This window comes from Squalius cephalus, assembly GCF_949319135.1.
Source record: "Squalius cephalus genome assembly, chromosome: 21".
Taxonomy (NCBI): domain Eukaryota; kingdom Metazoa; phylum Chordata; class Actinopteri; order Cypriniformes; family Leuciscidae; genus Squalius; species Squalius cephalus.
In genome coordinates, this window is record NC_137142.1 from 6,428,609 (window position 1) to 6,453,683 (window position 25,075).

Here is a 25,075-nt window from a genome sequence, read left to right on the forward strand (position 1 = left end):
TGTTCTAGATGCTCTTCAAAGGGACTTCACATCCCAGATGAACATTTTATTGTTTCGGTATATTTCATTGAAGCATAAGCCTTGTCTCAGATGTTTCTCCTAAAAGTCATAAAAATGAATCCATTTAAATGAGCTGGTCTCATGCAGTAATCGTATACCCTTTCAAAAAATAATAGTTCAAGTTCATTTTGTTAAAGGTACACCATGCAACTTTTTGCCCTCTAGTAATACAAAAACAAAACTGCATGCATTTTGCGGAAGAACATTGTTTTGGTTGTGCTTGGGCTCTGCGTGATTGTGCACATGAATATTATTATCCTACTGCTCATAAAACACACTCTACTAGGCCTATGAGAGAGAACCAGTTTAGATGGAAAGGATCTCAAGATGTTACAGCGCTACAAAAATAATGAAATGACACTTCACAATAGAACATGCTTTACAGTGAACCCTGTTAGAGGACAATTTATCTGTTCAATAAAATACCTTACTCACCTGTTGTGTGATAAAAACGCCATCATCTCTTTTATTACGAGCTCTGTCACGTTCTCTTTTGCCAGCAAATCCTAAAAAGAAATGTATCATGATTTCCACAACCAAAAAAAAAAACATAATAAAAATAACTATTATAAATAATCACCGAATCAGCATATTTTGATTTCTGAAGGATCATGTGACACTGAAGACTGGAGTAATGATGCTGAAAATTCAGCTTTGATCATACTAATATATTACATTTTAAAACGTATCATAATAGAAAATTATTTTAAATTGTAATAATATTTCACAATATTACTGTTTGTTTTTACAGTATTTTTGATCAAATTAATGCAGCCTCGGTGCTCTATTATGTCAAACTTTTGGCTAATCCTGTGTTTCCAAAACATGGCAAATCACCAATATTATCTGATAAAAATGGCATCATACATTTTGCTGCTTTAGCTGACGTATTTTTCAGCTCCTGCTGAAGCGTTGCCTTTACTCAAAAGCAACTGACTCTTTTATCTGATAGGCGGGACTGTACTATATTGAGTGTAGTGGTTTCTCCCAGTCACTTCCTCCTGCTTATACAGCATCTGTCTGAGCACAGTTTGAGACATTGTTGAGATCTCCTGAAATTCTAGAGGAGACGCGTGAGATTACTAGGGTTTTTTCCTACGTGAAGAACCTGAGAAGTGTTCATTTGCTCTCAACGTAATCTCACTACTATCTGGTGGGAAACAACTGAGATATTAAGTTTCTTTTCTTTCCTCCTGGTTATTTGTGAGTCAGAGGTTTGAGGTCTTCATGTAGATTGTGAGCGTTCACACGTACACGAGGCCGTTTCCTTCCTCTGGCTCAGTCTATTGATTTAGTTGCTCTCTGGTCTTGAGACGTGCCCTCACCTCCTCACCCGTCCGCTCTCCTTCTCTGGTTAATTATTGAACACGCCAGCTCAGGTTACCATATAAGGCTGACTGCAGGCTTTCACAGCATTACAGGGGAAGAACGGTTGGGTTGGTTTGAAAGGATACCTGGCTCGGGCTCCGGACCACTGTGAGTGCAGGTGCCTTTTTGGATGACTTTTTAAATTTGGTTTTAATATTGCCGCCTTGTCCTCTGGCTGTGTGTAACACTGTGAATATTGTGGATTTCATACTGACAGGCCTTGGTTTGGCCTAAGGTGTTGATGCTTGATTTCCCCATTGCTATGTCTGACATCATTGTGTAAAGCCGCAGATGAATGGAAAACACACAGCTGGATTTAGAGTGTTACTGGGGTAGGATATGGCTAAAATAAAATGACATTTTATTTATTGAAATAAAATTAGTTTTATATATCACGATAGACATCGGCCACCATATCACTATCAGCCGATATATGATCATTCTTAATGTTATCGTTATCGGCCTGATAAGAAAATTTGGCCGATATATTGAAGCCGATAAATTTCCTTCAGCTGAGATGCTTCAGATGTTCACTGTTCATCATGATGGTTTTGAATTGCTTGAAATATGATTGAAATCACTTCAAAAAAGGAAAATACAGTAAAGTGCAACGTGCAGATTATATAACTCTGTTATATAGGCTACATAAAATGATTATGAAAACATTATAATTGTGTGCTTGGGACATGGCTTTTAATATTGAGACTTTGGTTTTTATAATCAGGCTGTCAAAATTTATATAAAAATTTGGATTTAGATTTATCGGCCAAAATATCGGTTATTGGCTTTCAAATATAAAGAATTATCGGTATCGGACAAAATGTTCATATCAGTGCATCCCCAGTTTTAATGATAAAATCAATAAATCAATTTATTCATTGAATTTACACTACCATTCAAAAAGTTGGTCTCCATAAGATTTTTTTTAAAGAAATTAATAGTTTTATTCAGCAAGGAAGCATTAAATTGTTTAAAAGTGTAAAAGAGTGAAAACTGAATGTTACAAAGGATTTCAGTTTTGAATAATTGATTTTGAACTTTTTAGTCATCAAAGAATCCTGAGAAATAAATATCATTTTCCACAAAATTATGTAATAAGTAATGTTATTTTACTGTTACTTACGTTACCATTTATGCTACTGAAATTTAAATCAAAACCAATATTATAAGAGACAAACATAAATGGCATTAAAATCATCACCAATGTTACATCTGTCTACATATCCTAATAATCTGTTAACAAAAATGCATTCATTACTTCAATGAGCTCATTGTGTCAGCCTTAAATGAATACATTGTTTAAATTAATACATTATTAGTTAACTGTGTGATTTGTATATGTACATTTCTGAAAATGCATAACTTGGACACCGTCACCTCTGATAACAGATCACTCTAAATTGTAATGTAGACACATGCATTTTCTGTAAAGCTGCTTTGAAACAATATGTATTGTGAAAAGCACTATACAAATAAATGTGAATTGAATTGAATCATGATTTTCACATTGTAATTTTTTTATATGACATATAAATTCAATTTGTTGCAAATATTAGCTAATCCCTAGTTTGAATGATGTCCCATTCATGTGTCTTTCTCTCTCTTTCTCAGTGACAGTTACATTGTGCGCGTGAAAGCGGTGGTCATGACCCGAGATGACTCGAGTGGGGGATGGCTGGCACAGGAGGGGGGGGGCCTCAGCAGGGTGGGCGTCTGTAAGGTGATGCCCGCTGAGCTGACCGGACACAGCGACTTCCTCATCCATGGCGAGCGCCTCAAAGACAAGCAGGTGTGGCACCAATATTCATAGTCTTCCTCCCCGGGGGCTTCTGGGAAATCAAGCTGATTTACAACCTGGGGAGTTTTGCATGCTGGGTTCTTTTCCAAGACAAATCTGGTTACAAATCCATTTGTTATGTGATTTGCAAGACTTTTCTCAGACAATGACCTCTAGCAGTGCAGCAGAAGGCTGTGGGCTCAGTCTCAGATATGTCTCGCTTGTTTTGGCTGGCAGGTGATTTTGGAATGTTTCGTGAGGAAGGATCTGATCTACACGAAGGCCACGCCCACATTTCACCACTGGAAGGTCGAAAACAAAAAATGCGGCTTGACGTTCCAGAGCCCCGCCGATGCCCGTGCCTTCGACAGAGGTGTGCGGAAAGCCTTGGAGGACATAACGGAGGGTGAGAACATTGAAAGTAGAAAAACACTTAAAAGTGCACTAAATAATTTTTTCGGCTCCACAAAAAAAATTGCATACATATTGGAAATAAAATGCTATGCACTCACAAATGAGGAATACTCTAGGCATATTAGAGGGGTCTCCCCTCATGGTGGCAGCCATGTTGAGATCACATGATCTGCTGACTACTCACTTTATCTTAGTTTCACCCTTATTATTAGACACTTTTGATTGTGGTGTTAATCTTGGGTGACAAATACATCAATGAATAGGGTATATCCGCAATTGCATCAATTAAAAAAAAGTGTGTGTGTGTGTGATGCTGCATCCACACCAGTAGGTGTCAGTAGGAAGTCTAAGACCACTGTTGTATTAGCTAGAAAAAAAAACAACAAAAATGCATTGGTTATTCAAAACAACAAAACATGAATATTTATTAAAGTCCCCCTTTAGATCCCTTAAAACTCATCTTTGATTAACGAAATGACATTTAAATGTTTTTCCTTAAAAAAAAAAGAGAAAAATTCATGCCTTAAAATAGCTTGAATGTAACTCGACCCTTGCCTCATTAAGTATACGCGGTTCTATGAATATGCAAATGAGTCCCGCCTCCACTCACTCACACCAGCTCAGAGATCCACTCGTTGACGATCACACGTTGATCTGATTGGTTACGAGGTAGTTTGTGACGTCAGAAACACCAGCGATTTCAAAGCGTGTTTTTGAGACTGTCTTTTTTTCACTGCAGTTTTAAAGAGAAAATACTCAGCAATGGTGTCGACTTAAGAATTTACACATGGTTTGTCTTAAATCATATTGAAAACACCACATCGACATATAAAAAACATTAAAAGCTTGATTTTCACCACAGGGGGACTTTAAAAGAAACAGAAGTTTAAACCGCGCACCACTTTTACTATTTCAGAAGCATATTGTGTCTTTGTTTAGAACAACAGAAACAAATACTTAAGCATATTTTTAAATGTGCTCAAAGACTTTAAATTAACTACAACCATCTGTGTTAAAGAAAAATAGGTTAAACGCGTCAGTGATACGCTCTAGGACTTCTGGCTGGAGTTGTGTTTCATCCATCAATCAATCTTTCACTGTCGTCTCGTCAGTTTCTTTCTCTCTCCAACCTCAAACACCACCATTAACCGACAGGATGTGTGAAGGTCTGTCGGCTCATGTCTCCTGTTTGTGTGTTTTATTTTAGGTTCCACAACTTCCTCTTCAACACTTCAAAATGAGGCTGAACTTGGAGATGATGATGTGTTCACAGTAAGAGCCTTTGTTGTATAATGATTATTTAAAAGGTCATGAAACCCTAACACATTTTTTGTGATGTTAACCGATCTGTTGCACACCAATGAAAACCACAATAGCACTCATTATGTTTATTATTAAGGGAAAGGTGGTTATTTTTTCATTTATTGGAGCCATTTCGTTCTTCCGGTTTGAAAAGCAAAGTGGAACCAACCTCATGAAAAGTGGAGTGGTGATTGGCTGCAAGTGTCTATGTCTTGAGTTTCTGAGCTTTTTGCTGCATTATTCATGAGAATTAACTCTTTTAATCCAATCACTGCGTTGTATTATGCATGAGATCTCATTACAGCGGAGAATTCAAATGTCACAGAAGACCGTTTGAGCGCTGCGCATACACTCATAGGTGTATGTTCCCTCAGTACAGTAACACACAAGTGTGGAGCTGGAGTTTGACTACCAACACGTGAAATATATGAGTATGCATGAGACCGGTTTCTTTAGCAACACTCGCAACGTGGATCACGATTCATATCCAGACCAGAGCAAGCATGTATCGGACATAATTCATATACTCCAAACATGAACCAGCACCGCGTATGCACACATTTTTCATCCCGTCTTCTTCAAATCAAATATATATATGTGCAAATAAGGACACTGATACAGCGGTACGTCTGATCATGAGCGCGATGACACTAGGAATTATTCTGATACACACAAGACAATGATGTAGACTAAAACTTAAAAGAAGAATGTGCAAAAAAGCAACTTTGCCTTTATTATTTCTGTTAAACTGATGTGTGTCATTGGTTCTAAGATATTATTAGACCTGTTAAATGTTCTTCCTTATTTTTCATATCAATAGCTCTGCAGTTATAATGCTGATTTGTTGATGATAGTAGAAGTCTCTAATGATAAGATTTTTATGAGTTTGTTGTAATAGGGTTTTCATGACACTTATTACTGTATTATTACTTTATCATATTCCTATTATCATAATGTGTCGAGACATTTTTAATAAATGTTTAATAAATTAAATTCCCATTATTCTAGTTAGATTCTCATTTCAGTAATAGTTTTTTTTTTAAATACTATTTTTGTAAATACTTCAATAATATACTCAATTTAAATCATACATTATTTAAATGTATTTAAATACAATATAAAACAATTTAAATATGATATAATAACAAATATTTTTTCTGCATTACAGTAATGAGATTGAGATTTATTGAGAGAAGGTTTTGGGGCAAAAGTGTTAAATGTGAAAAATGATTTTCAGGCTTCCTTCTCTTTCAGCTAAATAACATTTTGTATTTCTTTCTTTTGATTTTGGAGTGAAATATCTCAAAGCCCCTTATAAGACATTCAGAAGAAAAAATCTATTTTATTAATATATGGCAAAAAAAAATATTTATTCCATTTTTTTTCCCCATTTATTTAGTTAAATTGTGGACAGATTGTATTAATGTGTTCCCTTGCTTTAATTTAGTTACATTTATGATTGAACAAAACTGAGCGAGCGAATAGTACAGCTAAAACGAGGGAACAAATGAATGTGTGGGAATGAACTCTTAGCTCGTGGTGTTTTCTTCACCTCATGTCATGTGTGATCCAGACATGTTCTTGACAAGCTTCCCGTTTCCTCACCCAAACACATCAGCGTGTTGTTTCACGTCATTGTGCACTAAGGACATATACGTTTTTAAAAAGTAATATTCAGTAGCTTCCCCTTCCCTTCAGCTTTGTGTGTGTGTGTTGGTGTGTGTGTTGGTGTGTGTGTTTTGTGTCCCAGAAAAGGCCTTGTGATATTTTTTTTCCCCACTGTGGAAGAGACGGGCCTTTGTTTTGTGAGATGGTGGACGTGATAGCGGCGCAGGCCGGTTTCCTGTGGCGATTTCTGTTCCGACGCTTGCCTTTTGCCCACTTACTGTCACAGTCACAGGAGACCAGGAGCAGCAGGCGGGGTCAGGAGAAGACTTCCTGCTCTCCCCAGTAAAACTATCATTAGCAGCTGCTTCCTAGCTAACTGCCATCCTGATTTACTGTCGCCCTGGGTGGAGGGGGGCACGCACAGGGGAAGCCTCATGGCTCCTCTTTCACTCGCTGTCTGTCTCGCTTTCAGGCCAAAAGGGTAGACTGCTAAGCCAAGGACCCCGAGCTTGAAAGGAAACTTAATCCAACGCTTCTTTCCGTCCTGGAATTTATGCTCTTCTTGTGCGCGTCGGAAAACAGAATCAGATTTACTGCCGTGCGCCAGTTCCTACCTGTTTTGCAGGACACACACATTCTGCGGCTGTCGGAAGCGAGTGGACACACACTTCCACGTGAGGTCGTTGGCGCAGTTGTTGGGTTGGGGGGCTGGTGTTGATGACCTTTCCATATATTGCCGTGCGAGGCAAGTGGCCGCAGACAGCAGAAATGCGGGTCTGGATTTACAGCTCGGGGCGATTATGTCGAGGGGAGTTGTTCCTCTGCTGGGATGCACATTCCTCCTGATGGTTCCTCGTGAGCTAACCTATACTTAACCTCAGCTCGTTTTAGCTCATTCAGATCAGGGAATGGACTCGCGTCTCTGAATGCTGGGCATTTAGCAGGGTGTGTCTTCCGTGTGCTCTGAGACGCATGGTTTTGAGATGCTTGTGCTCACAGCACCTCAGTCTAGAACTGATCAGAAATGACATTTTCACCTAATGCATATTTGCTCTGAAATGGAGTCAGTTCAACCAAACTGCCAATGTAACAAAGCAGATTCAAAGCGTTTGAAGAAGTAAATTGTAGTAAAAATCTTTTTTTTTTTCAATACATGAACTAAAGAAAGAATATGTAATTTATTTTTATTTATTTATGCACCAATTTAACAATGCATACAAATATTATACACAGTATTACATATACATATATAATACTGCAGAAAAATTATTGCAATATTGATTCATTTTATTTCATCAGAAAAACAACAGTATATTTTGAATATTGGATATATTAAGCAGGATTAGATGGAAAACTTTTCGGAAGTTGCAACCTTTTTTTATTTACTCTATCATGGTGAATGGCTCCAAATAAACATTCTTTTAAACATTCACTAGATTGGGGTTGGCATCATGCTAGTAACCTTCCAAAACATGGTAGCAACACTTTGTTACATGCTAACAATGCGTCATGCTAAAATGTAAATGACCTTTTAAACACTTTTGAAATAAAATACTATTTGAATGGGGAAAAAAAATGACTTGCCTTTCCAGGTGACCATATATATTGAGCTGATTGGCAGAGCAGAGAGCACCAAGTGCTCCAGAGGTCATAATGCATCACCCTGGCCTACATCATGACAAAAGCAACGGTCAATGATGCTCAAAATTGACAAAAATTTGTATTTTTGATTGACAGCTGCGCAACTACCACTTTGACACTTCAAAATATTCACAAAGAGATTGTAAAACTAATCCATATGAAACTAATCCATAAATTCAATCTGTTCGTCATATAAAGCGATTGTGTCTCTTCAGAAAATTTTGGCTAAACCGCTCAATTTATATGGATTAGTTTTACGATAGGGTCAACGGAGGGGCAGAAAGCTCTCAGATTTCATCAAAAAGATCTTCATTTGTGTTGTAAAGATGAACAAAAGTCTTACAGGATTTAAACGACATGAGGGTGAGTAATTAATGACAGAATTTAATTTTTGGGGTGAACTATCCATCAGTTTAATACGATTGCATTCATATAATAATCGAACCGTACCAGAGTTCACATGAACCATACCCAAGACAACCATCAGTTCGTGAATGCACACCCGAGTTCGAAGAACAGCGTTCACATCATCCAAACAAACTAAACTAATGTCAATCGAACATGGATGCGTGCCAAAAGTGCACTCGGTAAACTTCATAGAAACTATATAGACATATTTAACAAAGCTAATAAAAATGTTAAGAAACAATAGGAAATTGTTAAACTTAAAATGAAACCAGACAATATTAATTCAAAATATTAACAAAAACTAGAATAGTTATATCAATGATACTAAAGTAACACTGTTATTATGACTGACTTTGTAGAGCGCAAAGGAGATATTTTTTTATAACAATGTTCTTTGTCAAGACTGAATAAGTTGTGCTCATATGATCAAGATGTAGTATAATAGCAATATTATATATTATAACTAATAGTGTAGTGTATTAGTTATATTATAACTAATAGTGTAGTCACATGCACTATTTTAGTTGAACAATCCAATTATTTCTAATTTGAGCTTTTCCTTGTTTCAGGTGTGTATTTGACTTGCATATTGCATGAATACACTCTTAACTTTATACTTAGAGTATGGTAGAGTTTCTGACAATTTGGGCTGTGTAGTGTGTGTGTGTGTGTGTGTGTTGGGAGGAAATATATAAATGACAAAAAACAACTTCCTGTGCAGCAGTCAGGCAGGATAAGGCTTTGCTGTATAGAGCGCTCACAGCCAGGGCCCTGGAGGATGCTCAGAGGAAGTGGGATGTGGAAGACTAACATTTCTGGGAAGAGGGGGAAAAAAATGAGGTGGAAAGAATCAATGCTTCTTTATGCAAAAGGTAGAGAACCTTTATTCTGTTATCCTCTCCGGTCCTTAGCAGGATTGGGCATCTGCATGTGGAGTACTGTATGTGTACGTAAAGGCTCTCAGCACTAATCATAGCAGTGGAAAAGGTACCGGTGCCCTTCCAAGACTCAAGGTGGCTGATTACAGGCAATTTGACTTGGAACTCAATTAGTTCCAGCACATTTTTCACTCCCTGGATTGTCTTAATGAGAAATTATAGCTGAAAACCTTGTTGTCAGTGGTTTGGAGTTCTATACAGAATATAAAACACTTTCCAGATAGCATCAATCATGCACATTGAGCACACGCTGACCGCACACACGTTTAGCGATGGCGGGCATTTGGTGCGATCAAATCTGGTTGCATGCGGTAGACCTGAGCAGCAGGAAAGCTTTTGATGCACAGCAAATCCAACTATGCTCAGATCTACAATGTTAACTGCTAACCTGTAAAGCATGCAGCTCCTCAAAACATGTTCCTCTGGCCAGGTCAACAGCTATTAGAAGAGTCTGACACTAAAGCCCAAGTCCTCTTCAGTTTCGATGCAAATGGTTAGCATGCATATGGTCAAATCGATAGCCTTTCAAAGTATACTCCATGTGATAGCATGCTCAAGCGCTTGACACATGGCCTCGAGTCATCCTTGTCCAGTATTGCGATATTTCTCTCCAGAAGTTATGACCGATTAAAATGTCTTTGTACTCGTTTCCATCACACAAGCGTTCATCAGCTCAGGCACCTTTTGTTGTTGTGGTGTCCAGTAGTTTGTTTATTTTGTTTTCTCATCTGTTTCCATTTTGACGGCCCGAACCAGTATTGCCACCTTCTGGACAAACACATTGGTGCGAAAAAAATCAAGGCTCATGGTTAGAAAAGTGCACATGGTTAGAGAAGTCTGGCTGCACGCAATCAGGCTGCATGTACTTTGATGATAAAATGTATGTCGGCCCCTCTCTAGCATTTGCGTAAGGAGACCGATGTATATGTTGGACTTAAAAGTCAAGCAAGAACCGAATAAATCCCTTTGACGTACCCGAGCCATCTAGAGACCAAAACATGTAGAGACCAGAATAACAGACAATCCCGTTCCTGGAGATCTACCTTCCTGCTAAGTTCAGCTCCTGCCCTGATCAAAAAACCAGCTAATTAAGATCTTCAGGAGCACTTGATAATTACAGACAGGTTTGTTGGATCAGGGTTGGATCTGAACTCTGCAAGTAGGCAGATGGAACAGGGACAGGATTGGGCCTCACTGTCTTAGACACTTGGGAGTAGGCTCGCAACAACACAGAAAACCCTAGTACCTGGATAGCAACATGCTAAAAACACTCAGAAAACATTAGCAACCATCTTGCAACACCCAGGTAACCTGGCACAAAATTCTAGCAGCAAATTTTACAAGAATTTTTTTTTTTTTTTTTTGTCAATACTGTCTCAATGCAAATTCCACCTTTGTTGTTGCTTATGTAGTAGTTGGTCCTTCCCATATGTTTTTAAAGGATTACATTATTGTTTCTGACCCCTGTACTCAGTTGTGGTCCATGTATGGGCCTGGTTTTGACCTCTGCATCTATTTTCTTGTGCTCTTTATGCTGGTTCTTTCTCAGTAGGTCCTATGGGGCCACATTAAGCTATGTCCGGTTATAGCCAGTTTATTGCTCAGACAGTTTGGATTGGTCTGGTGTGGTTTCGTGCCACAGGGTGGCCAGCCTCAGACTTAATAAAGGAGGGCCCATTTGTGAAATTACCCAAAAGACTTCAGTTCCCCTTCAGTTTTGCTCCCCCCTCATTATCTTTCCGCCCTCCCCCACCGCGCCACTGATTGCGCGTCATTAATGGGCCGGCATCGGCTCTGCTGCTGGGAAGGTATGCCTTTGAATCAGAGTTGGGCCACATGTGCCTTTGAACTCTCTTGTTATCTGCGCTACGCCACACACTTTAGAGCTTTTCGATAAGACGCTTGATTTTGTGGTGGGGGTTAGAGATTTAGTTCAGTGCGCCATTTTTTTTTTGTTCTGTTTTGTTCTTCGTTTCTGTTCAAAAATCTAGTGAGCTTCCTATGTAGGCAACGTATTTTTGTCATGTTCAAAAAATTAGGCTGCATGATTATGTTGCCTACTAAGGCAAAATTGTAATGCTGCTTTTCACAGGCAAAACGTTAAGTCAAGGGAAAGTCCAAGACAGACAAAGCAAACAAAATGTCTTGCGTAATATTTCTTTGTATTTTATGCTTATAAGAGTGTTGTAATGTTATCTTAGAAAGCATGCTGACATTAAACTATTGGAATAAATGAAGCCTACAATATACTTCTCGAAATCGAAGAACAAACTGGTGTAACGATAAACAATAAACTGGTATAATCTTGAACAAAAAACAGCCAAAACAAAGTTTGTCTGGAGTTTGTTTCAGGAGTTCGAAACAGCTTGGCAAAGCAAGAAAAGTTTGTCTAAAAAGATTGTTTTAGCGGGTAAACGACGCTTTGATGCTCCACCTTCTTTGGCGCTCCATATTCATCTAAACGCCGCTCTCGGCATCCGGATGTTCGCTAACAGTATACTGTAGCTCAGGTATTTTGAACTTCTTTTTAGTCGGATCTTTAGGATGCTGCCTTAAGCCCTGTTCACACCGCATGTCGCTAGTGGCCGTTCGTAGTGCTGTCGCTCTTATGTTATTGGTAAACTGCACGTCTGGCCATATCTATAGAATGTACAATCACAAGTCAAAACTAAGATATCATTCTAATTTGACTAGGAATTAGGCTTAAAAGATTTAAAAGTAATATTATGCTGTTGGAGAGTGTTGTTATATTAACCACAGCAGTGCTCGGTGCATTGAATCATTAACAAGATTAACGATCGGTCAATCAACCAATTAAACTCGCTCATACTGTCAACAGTTACTAAAACGTCATTCGAATTTGCATAAAGTTTACATTTCTGAACTTTTGTCTCACGCCTTTAGACGTTCTGTCGCCGGAAGTCGCCAGCGCTCCATTGAAATGAATGGGATCGTGTCGCTGCGTGTCGCTGGCGGTGTGAACGGGGCTTTAGAAGACAGTAGACAGCTCAATAGTTTTTATATCTCTGTCGGCCTGATACTGCTTGAGTGCTTTGGAGCGGTGTGTTTTAGAACGGCAGTGTAAACATGAAGGTCTGTGTTTTTAATTATCTCCAGCAGTCCGGCCCCAGCTATCCTCCTAAACGTATTTTTAAATCATGTCGGCTCAGGCTCTCTTGGCAGTGATTTGAGGGACGCCTGTATTATTTTTGGCCAGTAGTTCTGAGGTCTTTGTATGAACACGAAGGGGAAACCAAGGCCCGGCCAGGCTGGACTAAGACAGAGAGAGAGAGAGAGAGAGAGAGTTTTGACCAGGGTGCAAGGGCACGGCCAGCCACCGGAGACTCCTTGTTCCTCTCGCCCAGCTGGAGTTTAGTCTCAAACATAGAAAAACTCGGCTGATCTTATCTGATCCCAGTGACCCCTACAGCCCCCATGAATGGCTTGATGAACACAGTTTTCTTTCCTGCGTTTGCATATTTCCTAAAAATCGAGAGAGTTTAGGCGAGACATATCGAAGATTACATTCCTTTTTTTGATGACCTGTAGAGTTTAGTTACGTTACAGCCCTGAAATCATGCTATTGCTAGAGATAACTTGTTTTTTATTGTTTATTATTTTTTCAACAAAAACCTAAACATAGACCATTAAAAAGACATTCAAATAAAAGCACACTGATGGACTTACCATCTGTCCAGGATGTTTCCCTGCCTACAACCCTCCAGCATCTCTGCACCTCCTCATAGCGGTTTGGAAAATGGATGAATGCAAAATAAAATAAAACCTCTCTCACTTTCAACTGCTTCTGTTAGGGGTTGCATACTTGTTTGCTTATTTGCTTATCATTCTCATAATTATTTGCCATATATATATAAAAAAAAATTTTTTTTTTTTAATAATTATAATTGTTTAACTGATCTCATTTTGAGAATTTGCAGGCTATGTATAATTTCCAATTAAGTAGGTTTTACTTTCTTATTTATTTCTGTCTGCATACATCCATGATATATAGTTCTTCTGACCACATACACACACACACCAAGCTTTAAAAAGATATGTGTGTGCTCACACTCCACCTGGCAGGTGGTTGTTGAAGGCATCCGGTTCAGCCAAAGGAAGGATCACGTCCAGACTCTCAGCCACTAATCACTTCCCATCCGCCCTGTCATTCTGTCTGTCTGTCGTTCTGTCTGTCTGTCATTCTGTCTGTCTGTCTGCCTGTCTGTCGTTCTGTCTGTCTCTGTCTGCCTGTCTGTCTGTCTTCCTGTCGTTCTGTCTGTCTGTCGTTCTGCCTGCCTGTCTGTCTGTCTGCCTGCCTGTCGGTCTGTCGGTCTGTCTGTCTGTCTGTCTGTCTGTCTGTCTGTCTGTCTGTCTGTCTGTCCGTCTGTCCGTCTGCCTGTCTGTCCGTCTGCCTGTCTGTCTATTCAGCCCACCTCCGCAGGCAGCTGTCTGTCTGCACCATTCTAATGTTTTGTGTTTAACGACCAGGCTGGAAACTTTTCACTGGAGCTCATCCAGACAGAGAGATCCAGTCCTGCATTTCTGTTCATACGTTCGAAGTAGACGTGTGGCCGTTTCCATTGACCTCTACTGACAGGCTGTTTCAGAGTTTCAGTTCACTCCAACGATAGAGCAAATCTACACTCCTTTTCCTTCTGCTCGACCACTCATTTTGCAAAGCTGGATGTTCATAGCTTCCTTTTCATTTGGTAAAACTTTATCATTCATTACATGTAAAAAACATTGTACATTAGATACAGTGGTGCACTTCAGAATTACGTTTTTGTTTACCGCAGCAAAAAGAGAATAGCTTGATTTTGGTACATAGAACAAGCACTGAGGTGTTCTGTAGGCCAGAGCTGATGGTTTTGTGTGTGATGGCCTATATCCCAGCATGCTGGAATAATTTTGAGTTCCTCTAATAACAGGGAGACTTCAGAGGTTTTTACAGATCCTGCGGCCTGAGGCCTGATTTTTTGGTCTAATTGCACACTGAAGTTGAGCCACGTCACGTCGGATTGACTGCACTGACGTGTGCATGTGTTTATGTGCAGTATATGACCGTATGTGTGGTGTATTAATGTTTAGCTGTGAATCAATGCCGCTTGCCCATGATGTCATGGAAAACTGCGTTTACTCTGCAAAACACCTGTCTATGATCAGGATTGTTTTCTTGTCTTTTTGACAAGACTGACCGCAGTTTCCTGGACAGTACGTGTACTGTGTTCAGCTCTTGTTTCTCAGGAGATGATGGTTTTTCATTTTCAGATGTCTCTAGGTCGTTTGAGACTGAACTTGTCTTTTTTTTTTTTTTTTTGTTCTTCAGACTGCCACCGACAGCTCCTCAAACTCATCTCAGAAGAAGGAGCACGCTACACAACTAGTGGCCACCTCCACCTTCTACGAGCCTCACCCGCATCGCTGCATTCTGCAGTACCGACCGCCTGAGCGCTACAGCCTGGATCAGGTGCGTCACGCGGATTCATAGCTACAAACTGGAGCCTAGTAAATATTTGCATGAAAGAATGAGGATTAATAATACATCACTACTAAAATACACTGCCGTTCAAAAGTTTGGTGTCTGTTAATTGTTGATTCAGCAAGGATGCATTAACCATCAAAAGTGACAGTAAATAGATTTATATTGTTACAAAAGATTTCTATTTCAAATAAATGCTGTTCTTTTGAACTTTCTTAGCCACCAAAGAATCCTGAATAAAAATATAAGGGTTACCACAAAAATATTAAGCATCACAACTGTTTTCAACATTGATAATAATAATCAGAAATGTTTCTTGAGCAGCAAATCATTACATTAGAATGATGCAGAAAATTCAGCTTTGATCACTGGAATACATACAATTTTACAATACATTCAAATAAATAAATAAAGTTTTTTTTTTATTGAAATCGAATGTCACAATATTACAGTTTTTTACTGTATTTTTAATCAAATAAATGCAGCCTTGGTGAGCATAAGAGACTTCCTTCAAACACACAAAGAATCTTGCTGACCCCACAGTTTCGAACGATAGTGTGTATGTATATGTTATTGTAATTTTATAATGTAATTATTAAATGTGTGATCTTTTTTCCATTCAAAAATCAGTCAAAAAGATGACTTGCATCAATATCTCACTTCATATTTATTGAATATAACATAACAATGAAACATCATGTGAAGTCAGGGTTACCATACTCGGCTTTCACGTCACTAAATTAAAGAGATGCAATTTGAATGTATGATCACACGGGCAGAGTCATCTCTTTTATGCGTTTGTATTCTTCTCGCCTTTTAGAAGTTCTCCAGGAACCCCTTCCCCTTTGAGGACGAGGAGATCGTCCGAATCAACCCCCGGGAGCGCTGGCTGATCACAGGCTACGAGGACTACCGATACGCCTCCGTGCCGGACAAGTTCATCCAGCCCGAGGACTCGGACTCGTACGTTCAGATCGCTAAGAGCGAACCCTTAAAGCACGACTACAACTACCCCTACGTGCCCAGCTCCGACTTCAGCCAGTGCGACCTCAAGAGCCACTGCGACGGTGAAGTGGTGGCCACCCAGCCTCGGGTGTTCAAGCTCAAGGGCAAGCGAAGGAAAGAGGACGGAGAGCGATCGCGCTGCGTCTACTGCCGGGACATGTTCAACCACGAGGAGAACCGCCGCGGACAGTGCCACGACGCGCCCGACCCCATTCGGACCTGCATCCACCGGGTGAGCTTCATGTGGTGCGCCGACAGCATGCTCTACCACTGCATGTCCGACCCGGAGGGCGACTACTCGGACCCGTGCTCGTGCGACACCAGCGAGGAACGTTTCTGCCTTCGCTGGACGGCCCTGCTGGGTCTGTCGATGCTGGCGCCCTGTTTGTGCTGCTACCCGCCGCTGCACATGTGCCACCGCTGCGGCGTGGCCTGCGGTTGCTGCGGAGGAAAGCACAAGGCCGTCGGATGAACCCCCCTGCCCGTCCCGAACAATCCCTAAACACACGCCCCTCGGAACGCTAGCACTGAGGAGGGCAGGAGCGGACAAAACCGACACGGCCCGGTTGGAGCTTTTACTGCTTTTACTTCACGGTCTCTCCTGGTTCCAGAAAACGATTGGTGCATTTAACTGGCTTGAAAAACATTCTCTTCTCTTTTGGTTTGATTTTATAAATATGAATATATATATATGTATATGTTCTTTTCTTTCCCTTTTGTTGTGGATGTTTCTCTCAGTTCCTTGTGAAAGAAATGGCTCTTTTGTCAGGTGGCTCCTGGAGCCTTCAATTTCATGCATTACTTATGCAGGTACTTTATATTTTTTACACTGATTTGACTTTTCAAGAACTTGAATAGCTTGTTTCGGTTTTTGCGTTCGTGGCCAGCAAAGGGAGGAATTAGCTGTTTACTCTTCCTGAACAGGTCCTTACATAAACTGGCATTTGTATCCCAAGCCCTTTAACCCATTCAGAACAATAACAATGAGATTAGCTCGAGACACTAAACCTGTAGTTGGAAGCGTCCATTTGTAGTGCGTCTGTGGGAGAGCGTGTGTCGATGCCTGCGTGCGTGTTGTAAAGGAATGATAACATTGTATCACAGCATAGTATTGTTGTTATTATATTTAAGCCAAATTTACATAAGCTGCATCCAGAGTATATGTAAATACTGTATACTCATATGTATATGTTTCAAATCGAATTATTGTAATCACCTTCGACAGCCACAGCTGTGCTTCAGATAACGGACATTTTCCTTATAGAGTTGACTTATTTTGGATGCGAGGGTGGCTTTTGAGTTGATGCATATTTGATATCCAAAGATTATTTTTGTCATATTTATTTTTTCGCGGTCAATTGAATCACCAGCCAAAGGGAGAAAAAAAATAAATGGAGAGAAATTATCGGTCCGTGGGCAAAAAAAGCACAGCCATGATGGCAAAGAGGAGTTTCTAGCGAGCCCACGCCACTTAAACGGCAAAAAAAAATCATTCTTTTAATAAAAATGTTTGTCTTGAAAAACAATCTAAACATCCTCACAACAAATTACTTGATTTACTTGAGAAGCAAAATTGTGAAAAATAAGGCTTTTTTGGAGAATAAATCTGAATTTGACCTTTTTTTTTATCGATATACTATAATTTTCTATTGATTTTAAAAATAAACCTCAGTTTTTTTTAGATTTATGCTTAAAACAAGAAAGAAAAACTTTGCCAATGGGATAGGAAAAATAATGGAAAACAAGTCAATACGAAATAAGCCCAAAGTATACCTCGGCCGTTCCTGTTGCACGTACGACACGCATGTTTCAGTGACTTGAGCGCTTGAAAACAAAGTCCACTAGATCTTTCCGCGCTCGTGGCCAAAGGAGTAAACTCTGAAAGGCAGAAGACGGAGCAAAACGCGGAAAATTAAGTGTACCCGGGCCTTAATGCAATTTTGCTTCTCATGTCATTTTTTTGTTTTAGGACTGTTTCGATATTTTACTGGAATACAAGATAAAAATATCAATTAATAAAATGATTTTTGCTGCCTATTTGATTTGAGATATTCTACAGAGGGAAAACACTAAACCGCTATATTTTTTCCCTTACTGAAAGATGGTTCATAATTTGTCTCTATGGTCTCTAGATAAAAAGAAGGAATTGTTGTCTCAAAGATGTTTCCAGCTGCAGTTCTTTTCTCTAAGAAAAACAAAAAGAAACAGAAAAATAAGCTTGATTTTTAGGGTGCTTTATAGAGGGACATTTGCCAAACCGTTCTCCAGTTTCTTCATGACAATAACTTAACGCCTTAATTTTGTCTCAAAGAACTTTTGAGAGGACATGAATCAATTCAGTTCCTCAAAGAAGAGAAAATAGTGAATAGATATTTTTCTATTGTATTAACAAAACAAAAAAAATTAAATAACACCCCAATAGATAGGCCTTTCTGTTGAATAAAAAATGTGCTCCAGTTATTGCGGGAGTCAGATGGCATGGTACAATCCGTGAGGCGGCTCGTATGTGTGGAGTCCGTCTCATCACCTCACCCACCCCTGTGAAGGACTATGGTTAACCAGTCACCTTCCCGTTTATGCTTTGTCTGAATAAATCATTGTCTGACAGAGCATTGCTCTCATAGATATTCAAACTGTGTGTGAGCAGTCAAAGAATGTACAGTATATGTGCGTCAAATGCTTCATGTTATATAAACGTTTAGCCTCAAAACCATGTTTTCAATGGTGGCGTGTTCTCAAATGACAATGTGCTCTTAAAAATAAAGGTTCTTTAATGGTTCGTTGCAGAACCTCTTCTCAACAAGAACCAATTTCTTTTTCGTTATAAAGGTTCAAAGAAGTTCTTGATGTCACATCATTTGCTCAAAGATTGGTTCGGAATAGCATACTACATTACTATTGCTGCAGTACTTTTTTATTTTATTTTTTAACTTTTTTCTTTTTGTATGCTGTGAATACATTTCCCAGAATTTGTTGTATACATCTGCACAGACTTCTATATCCCACAATGCAATGTGGTTGATATGACCTTCCGTTTTCACTGTGATGGATGAAATTGGAATAAGACCTGTTCACAACAAGAACGATAACTATAATATAAAATCTGTATTAGTGTCCACACACCAACTTACTTCAAGTTTATGTGTATTCTGATTGGCTGGAATAATATTGTTCCTCTGTGTTAGCATTGAAGTGTTGGTGTGGACGTCACTATAGTTGTGTCACGGGTTGGTAGTGTAAAACTGACGAAGACGAAGGAGAATAGTAATAATGGTATTTAATGACAAACTCTAGAGATCACACTGAAAAACATACACTAACTCCTAACATAGACAAGAATGGAAAGAGAATGAGGGAGAACACAGGGCATAAATACACAGAGCTAACAAAAGGAACTAAAGAGCTAATAGATGGGCAACAGGTGAATATAATGATCATATCAAGCACACAGGAAAACTAGGTCACAGGGGAAACACAAAAGGCTTGTTCGACTTGAACCAGCGCTGCACAGACCGATCGGTGAATCACATCTAAGTACCGCGAGAGCGAATAGAGAGCAGATGCTCCGTATGCTTTTCAATCGCTCTCGCGGTACTTTGATGTCTTAAACCGATTGGTCTGTGCAGTGCCGGTTCAAGTCGAACAAGCCTATAGAAACATAACCCTAACAGTACGCCCCCTCCCAAAAAAGGTGTGTCCTCATGCCATAAAGAGTTTAGAGGAGGGAAGGAGCTCTGGAGGAGGACGAGGGACTGGAGCGGGGTGAAACCAAGCAGAGTCTAACACAAGTCCAAGAGTGAGTGGAGGGTGAGAGGAGCCGAGGGGGAGCCCGGAGCAGGAGGAACCAGATTTTGGTTCAGAGACCAACCATGACGAGGCCCCAGGGTGGAGTTGAAAATGGGTAGAGCCAGGGTGGAGACTTGACAGGCACCACCCTGGGGACGGCCGATCGAGACACCACTGGAGATGGAGACCCAGGTGGAGCCGAAGAGCCCACACGACACTGGAGGCCGAGGTGGAGGTGGAGCCTCGGCGACAAGCATCCGAGTCGGAGCACGGGAACCTGAAGACTGAAGCGGAGCCCAGTGGGACGAGGGAGCCCGGTGGAGTCGTAAGGCTGAAGGTTTCCGGTGGAGCCGAGGGAGGGAGGAGCCAAGGCCTGGTGGAGCGGTTTAGGTTGTTAGGCGGAGCTGGTGGCCTGAAGCACCGAAGCGGATCCACACACTTCAGTGCAGGAGATGAAGAGGGGCAGAAGGGAACCAGAGGAGACGGGGCTGAGGAACTGGAAGAGATCACAGGAGATTCAGGACTGGACAGAACCAGCGGGGACTGGGAAAACCAGGGAATTATGCCACCAAATACCCCCCTTAATAAAATGTTCCAGTGACCATAGTGAACACATCCACTACAGCGAGGTTGTTGGCGGGGCTTACCTTCCAGCCCTCGTACTCCACAAACCCTCCCTCGTAGGTGCACGAGGTTGCGGGCTCACACACCTGGCCAGACGCACCTTGTGGTTCAAGCCCCGGGGCGACGACTCCTTCTGTCCTCTCTTCAGGTCGAAGTCTTCCCTCGGACCGTCCGCTGGAAGGCGTGCCTTGGACCGCTCGCTGTCTGGGCAGTGTTTCTGGCATTCAAGCTGGATAAAGTCCCATGTGTGTTCTTCCAGCGGATGGTCTCCCTGCTCCAGGCAATGCAGCTGGACAGCAGGCAGATCCATAGTAAAAAAAAAAGAAAATCAAAATGGGAAACAACACTGTAAAAAAATGAGCTAATAGATGGGCAACAGGTGAATCTACTGACTAAATCAAACACACGGGAAAACTAGGTCACAGGGGAAACACAATGAAACATAACATAACCATGACAGGCACTACTTTTCAGCTGCACGGTTGTTTTTTTCCATTCATTTCTCCTGTAGGGATTTCAAAAAAGTCTTTGTTAAAGCGTTTTAAGCCATGAACCAAGCCAATCAGATACAAGCTTTTTTCAACTCTCTGATTGGTGGAATTTTCTGTACAGCATTATGGGTAATGTAGTTTTTCACCAGGAATGCCGCTGTTTAACACGATCATTTTAAAAATAAGTTTAAATAATATTTAGCAAAAGCAAATACCATCGATTAACAACCTCGTAGCTCACAGGAGGTCTCTCTTATAAGTTATAGTTCAAAATCAATTTCCCTATGGAGAAAATGAATGCTGTTTTTTTACTTTCAGCACCCAACAGCTCTCAATTCTCATATAATTAGAACGATTATTAAAACTTTAGTTATTGTCTTTGGTGTGAACGGGCCTATAAAATCAGTCACAATTGTTTTTAACAATCTCTTGTTTGATTGTCAAAAGTAAATGTACACTGTAAAAAATTTCTAACCCTCCCAAATCAAAAATTTCAAGTGACCGATAACATCTAAATTTTTCAATTGGCCCAAGTGAAAATCTGTGAATTTAATTTTATAATTTACAGAATTTCACTTGGGCCAAGTGAAAAAATTAGATGTTATCGGTCACTTGAAATTTTTGATTTGGGAGGGTTAGAAATTCTTTACAGTGTATTTTTACACAAAATTGGATTAAATTTAATTTAAATGTATTACTTGCTGACTAAAATGTGATGTAATCATGTGGCAAATCCTGGAGTAATGCATGCTGTTTCACTCACTATTTTTAAAAATGACATTGTATACAGCACAGTGTTCAAGTAGTAGTATGCTAGTATTCCATTCCGAACATAGTCTTTGTATCCTGTGGTTAAAATGAAGCAGTTTTGTGTTCTTACGGTGCATACAGTGGGGTCCAAAAGCTAAAATGGTTACATTTTTCAAGGAGAATACATTTCATTACAAATCAAATTAAGAATAAGTGGAAGGTTTAAGATTTGGTCCCCCTTTTACTTGCCCTGTTGTTTCTTTGTGTTTACTTTTCCAAAATATGACAATTTCCAGGTTTAAATGAAAAACAAACATTCAATGTGGTCACAAACTTGTAAACCTTTCCCAAAGGAAGGTTCAGGTTGTAAAAGGCTTTATTTTTAAGAGTGGGGGTCGTGCTGTGTGGTTTGGTCTAACTTTCGGGGGAACGAGAAGAAGCCCCCTGTCGGTTCACTGGAGTCCTCACACTAACCTCCGCAGAGAGGTGTCAGCTGTCACTGTGTCCTTCATTCACCATGTGTCCTTTCTGTATCTCAATATGTCAGCTTTTGCAATACCGATGTCATCCAAGCTTAGAGAAGAGCTGCGTTTTATTTTTCTATCTGTGGTAATGGAACGTTAACCAAAAGCATTCTGTATGAACGTCTGTCCTGGTGCAACGTCTTGCTACTACACACATTTACCTGTTAAAAAGTGCCTGAAGCATCATGTTAATCTATCTCCTTGTATACTAAAAAAGAGAAAAGAAAATGAAATAAAACCTATTGTATTGATTAGTTTTGTTTTTTACAATCCCCATTTTTACCTCTGTAAAAAGCAAAAAAAAAAAAAAAAAAAAAAAATCTATATCAAGTGTATGATGTACATTTTTATTTCTATTTTTTTTAATCGTTTCTAACATGTATGATCAATGTAGCTCCTGCTTTTAGGAAAAGATGGGAAAAAAAGAAAGTACTTTGTAAATACCAGTTGATCATATCAGAACTACATGGCGTTCTTGCCGGTGTCAGTTCTACATGTTTGTCATAGGTCCCAATAAAAATAAAAATAAACCAGTGATCGGCCTACATTTGTGCTGTTTGCCAAGGAATTGACCGTTCGTAAAGACCCGCCCCCTTTAGTTACTGTTGCTATGTCCGACAAGCGATGTCGCTCTCACGCCACACAACATGTTCTCACGCAGTGAAAAATACAGAGAGGACACTGACAACACGCTGACAGACAGGACAGGCCAGCTTACTTTTGATATGAAACAGAGTCTCGTCTTTCAAATTTGGTCCTTTTTAGTCCGTTTTGTGGCTCTTTAATGTGTCCTGACAGATCGCTGTAGAGCCTCAGTTAAAGCTGCTCGTAAACCGATCATCTCTATCTTCTAGTTGATTTATTGCATAAAATAAACATGAATGAACATTAGAATGTTGTTTCAACCGCGAAAAGACGTCAGTACACCGCTTTTCAAGTTCTAATAACTCTCCTGACTGCTTTGTCAGACAAAATGGCGGATGGCGGATTCTGATTGGTCAGATCGGCTGTCAATCAAACTCCCTGCCAAGGGTTAATTGTTCACTTCTTGAGAAGAATTTAAATTTACCATGATCATCTCACAGTGTGTTTGCTGCTACGACCTACTGTACGTCTACTGACTAGCCAATAAAAATGCAACATGAAATGGCATATTGATCATCGCGACATGGCGCTAAAACTACTTCCCTCAAGCGCAATTTGCAAAGTTGTCATGCCAAGTTGGCCTCTTTTCCTATAGCCATGACCGTGTCCATATTCTCCTCTTTCGCTTTCATCCTCTTTCTTTCAACGCACACTAAAACCACAATTGCCAAAGTGCGATTCATCTTGCTCTATTTGTTTACCACTAGCGCATGCTGATGATTCAGTCGTACAGTCGTACACAAGTTTATTAGATCCATGTTGTAAAGTGTGATTTTTATTTTTTCTTATTATTATAGTTTTGCCGAAATCGCACAGTCTGTAGCAGGCATTAGACTTTGACCTCCTGTGTATCCTGCTGACCTCCATGCGTATTGATGGGAATGGGCCTTTATCCGTCAGTTCACCCATATGAATCGGTCATTGGCCCTCGGTAAGCTGTAATCAATCAAAATTGTGACGCTTTTCCCCCCGGCTCCTAATGCGCCTCTAGCCAGACGTGACTGCAGTGCTTGCATCTGGACCCAGAAGTCTTTGAGCAGCCCAAACATGTGAAAGCCATACAGGACATTAAGCTGTTTCACTCAGGATGTTTCTGAAAAAGCATATGGACGATTATCAGGCAAGAAAAGAGGGGGAGAGAAATGTCCCCAAAGGCTTGGCCTGCTGCTGCTTGGTGACTGCAAATAGCATCAGCCTCCACATGTGCAAACATTTAAGACGTATTTTCTCGTATTGAGGTCACTTTTTTCTTGCATTAAAAGAAAGGAAGCGATTCCTTACTTCTGCTAAGGGCCCTTTTGCCTGCAGCTTTTGGCATTCTGATTAGGATACGAGGCCCACTAAAAGTTCCTAGGTAGTTTACATGCACAAGTTTTCGTCATTCCGAATGAAATGGATGGACACAGATGGATCTCTACCTGTTGCAATAATATAAAACTCTCCTGATGTTAGAGTAACAATTACAGAATAATAAAATAAAACATATTTTCTTAAGGGTTCAATTTTCGCAATCTCAAACATATTTTCAAAACTAACATTTTCAACATCTTCAAAATCAATATTTTTATTACTGACAGCTTCTTCACCAGATCCACCATCAATCAAGTAACAGTGACACTGTAATATTTGATTGTGTTCAGTACTTGCTCTGCAGTAAATCACTGAGCCATTTCAAGTTTTGTTAATGAAACTTCCTATTCTTTTGTTTTCCACCTGCAGTAACTATGAGTGAAACGTCACTTTATCATTGTGTATCAGACATGGCCATCTTTTGCAATAAAGGTGAATTGCACTGTCATCAAAGATTTAATTATTGTTCAAGTATTGTGCAGAAAAAAATTATTCCACTGTTACACACCTCAGGTCATTAACAACTCTATAGCCTACAAAACAGGCATTCTTTTATAATTTTCTTTTCTTGTTATTTTGTTTATAATGAATTGATTGAAGAATACTAAGAAGGTTGATGTCTAACTTTAAAAAAATGAATGAGGAGGGAAGTGAATGACGTCCTGGGTCACGAAAGACCCATGGTATGTGTTTAAGGGTTAGTGCGTAGCTATTTTGATGTGCCATATTTATGTGCTATGGTTATCACTATGTCAATTTCAAAGGCGAATCTGTATTTATACGTAAGCCTAGATGTAACTTCCAAAACATTGCAGCATATAATTGACAGTCGGTCCTCTTAGCAGAATGAAAAACAAAACTTTTATTCAATGGATTATATAACCTCAAAAGCGTGAGTGCTCCTA

The 25,075-nt window shown here is 39.9% G+C and overlaps 1 protein-coding gene across 2 annotated transcripts in view; it reads left to right on the plus strand.

Moving 5' to 3' along the window:
- Nucleotides 1-21,668, plus strand: part of spred2b (sprouty related EVH1 domain containing 2b) — a 41,545-nt gene extending 19,877 nt beyond the window's left edge. For both annotated transcript variants that reach the window (XM_079855389.1, XM_079855388.1), the window contains exons 2-6: nucleotides 3,040-3,217; nucleotides 3,443-3,611; nucleotides 4,827-4,891; nucleotides 14,843-14,983; nucleotides 15,816-21,668. In XM_079855389.1, the coding sequence (XP_079711515.1) occupies nucleotides 3,040-3,217; nucleotides 3,443-3,611; nucleotides 4,827-4,891; nucleotides 14,843-14,983; nucleotides 15,816-16,472 (1,210 nt within the window). In that variant the 3' untranslated portion in view covers nucleotides 16,473-21,668. The remainder of the gene's footprint in view (nucleotides 1-3,039; nucleotides 3,218-3,442; nucleotides 3,612-4,826; nucleotides 4,892-14,842; nucleotides 14,984-15,815) is intronic.
- Nucleotides 21,669-25,075: the final 3,407 nt, after the last annotated feature.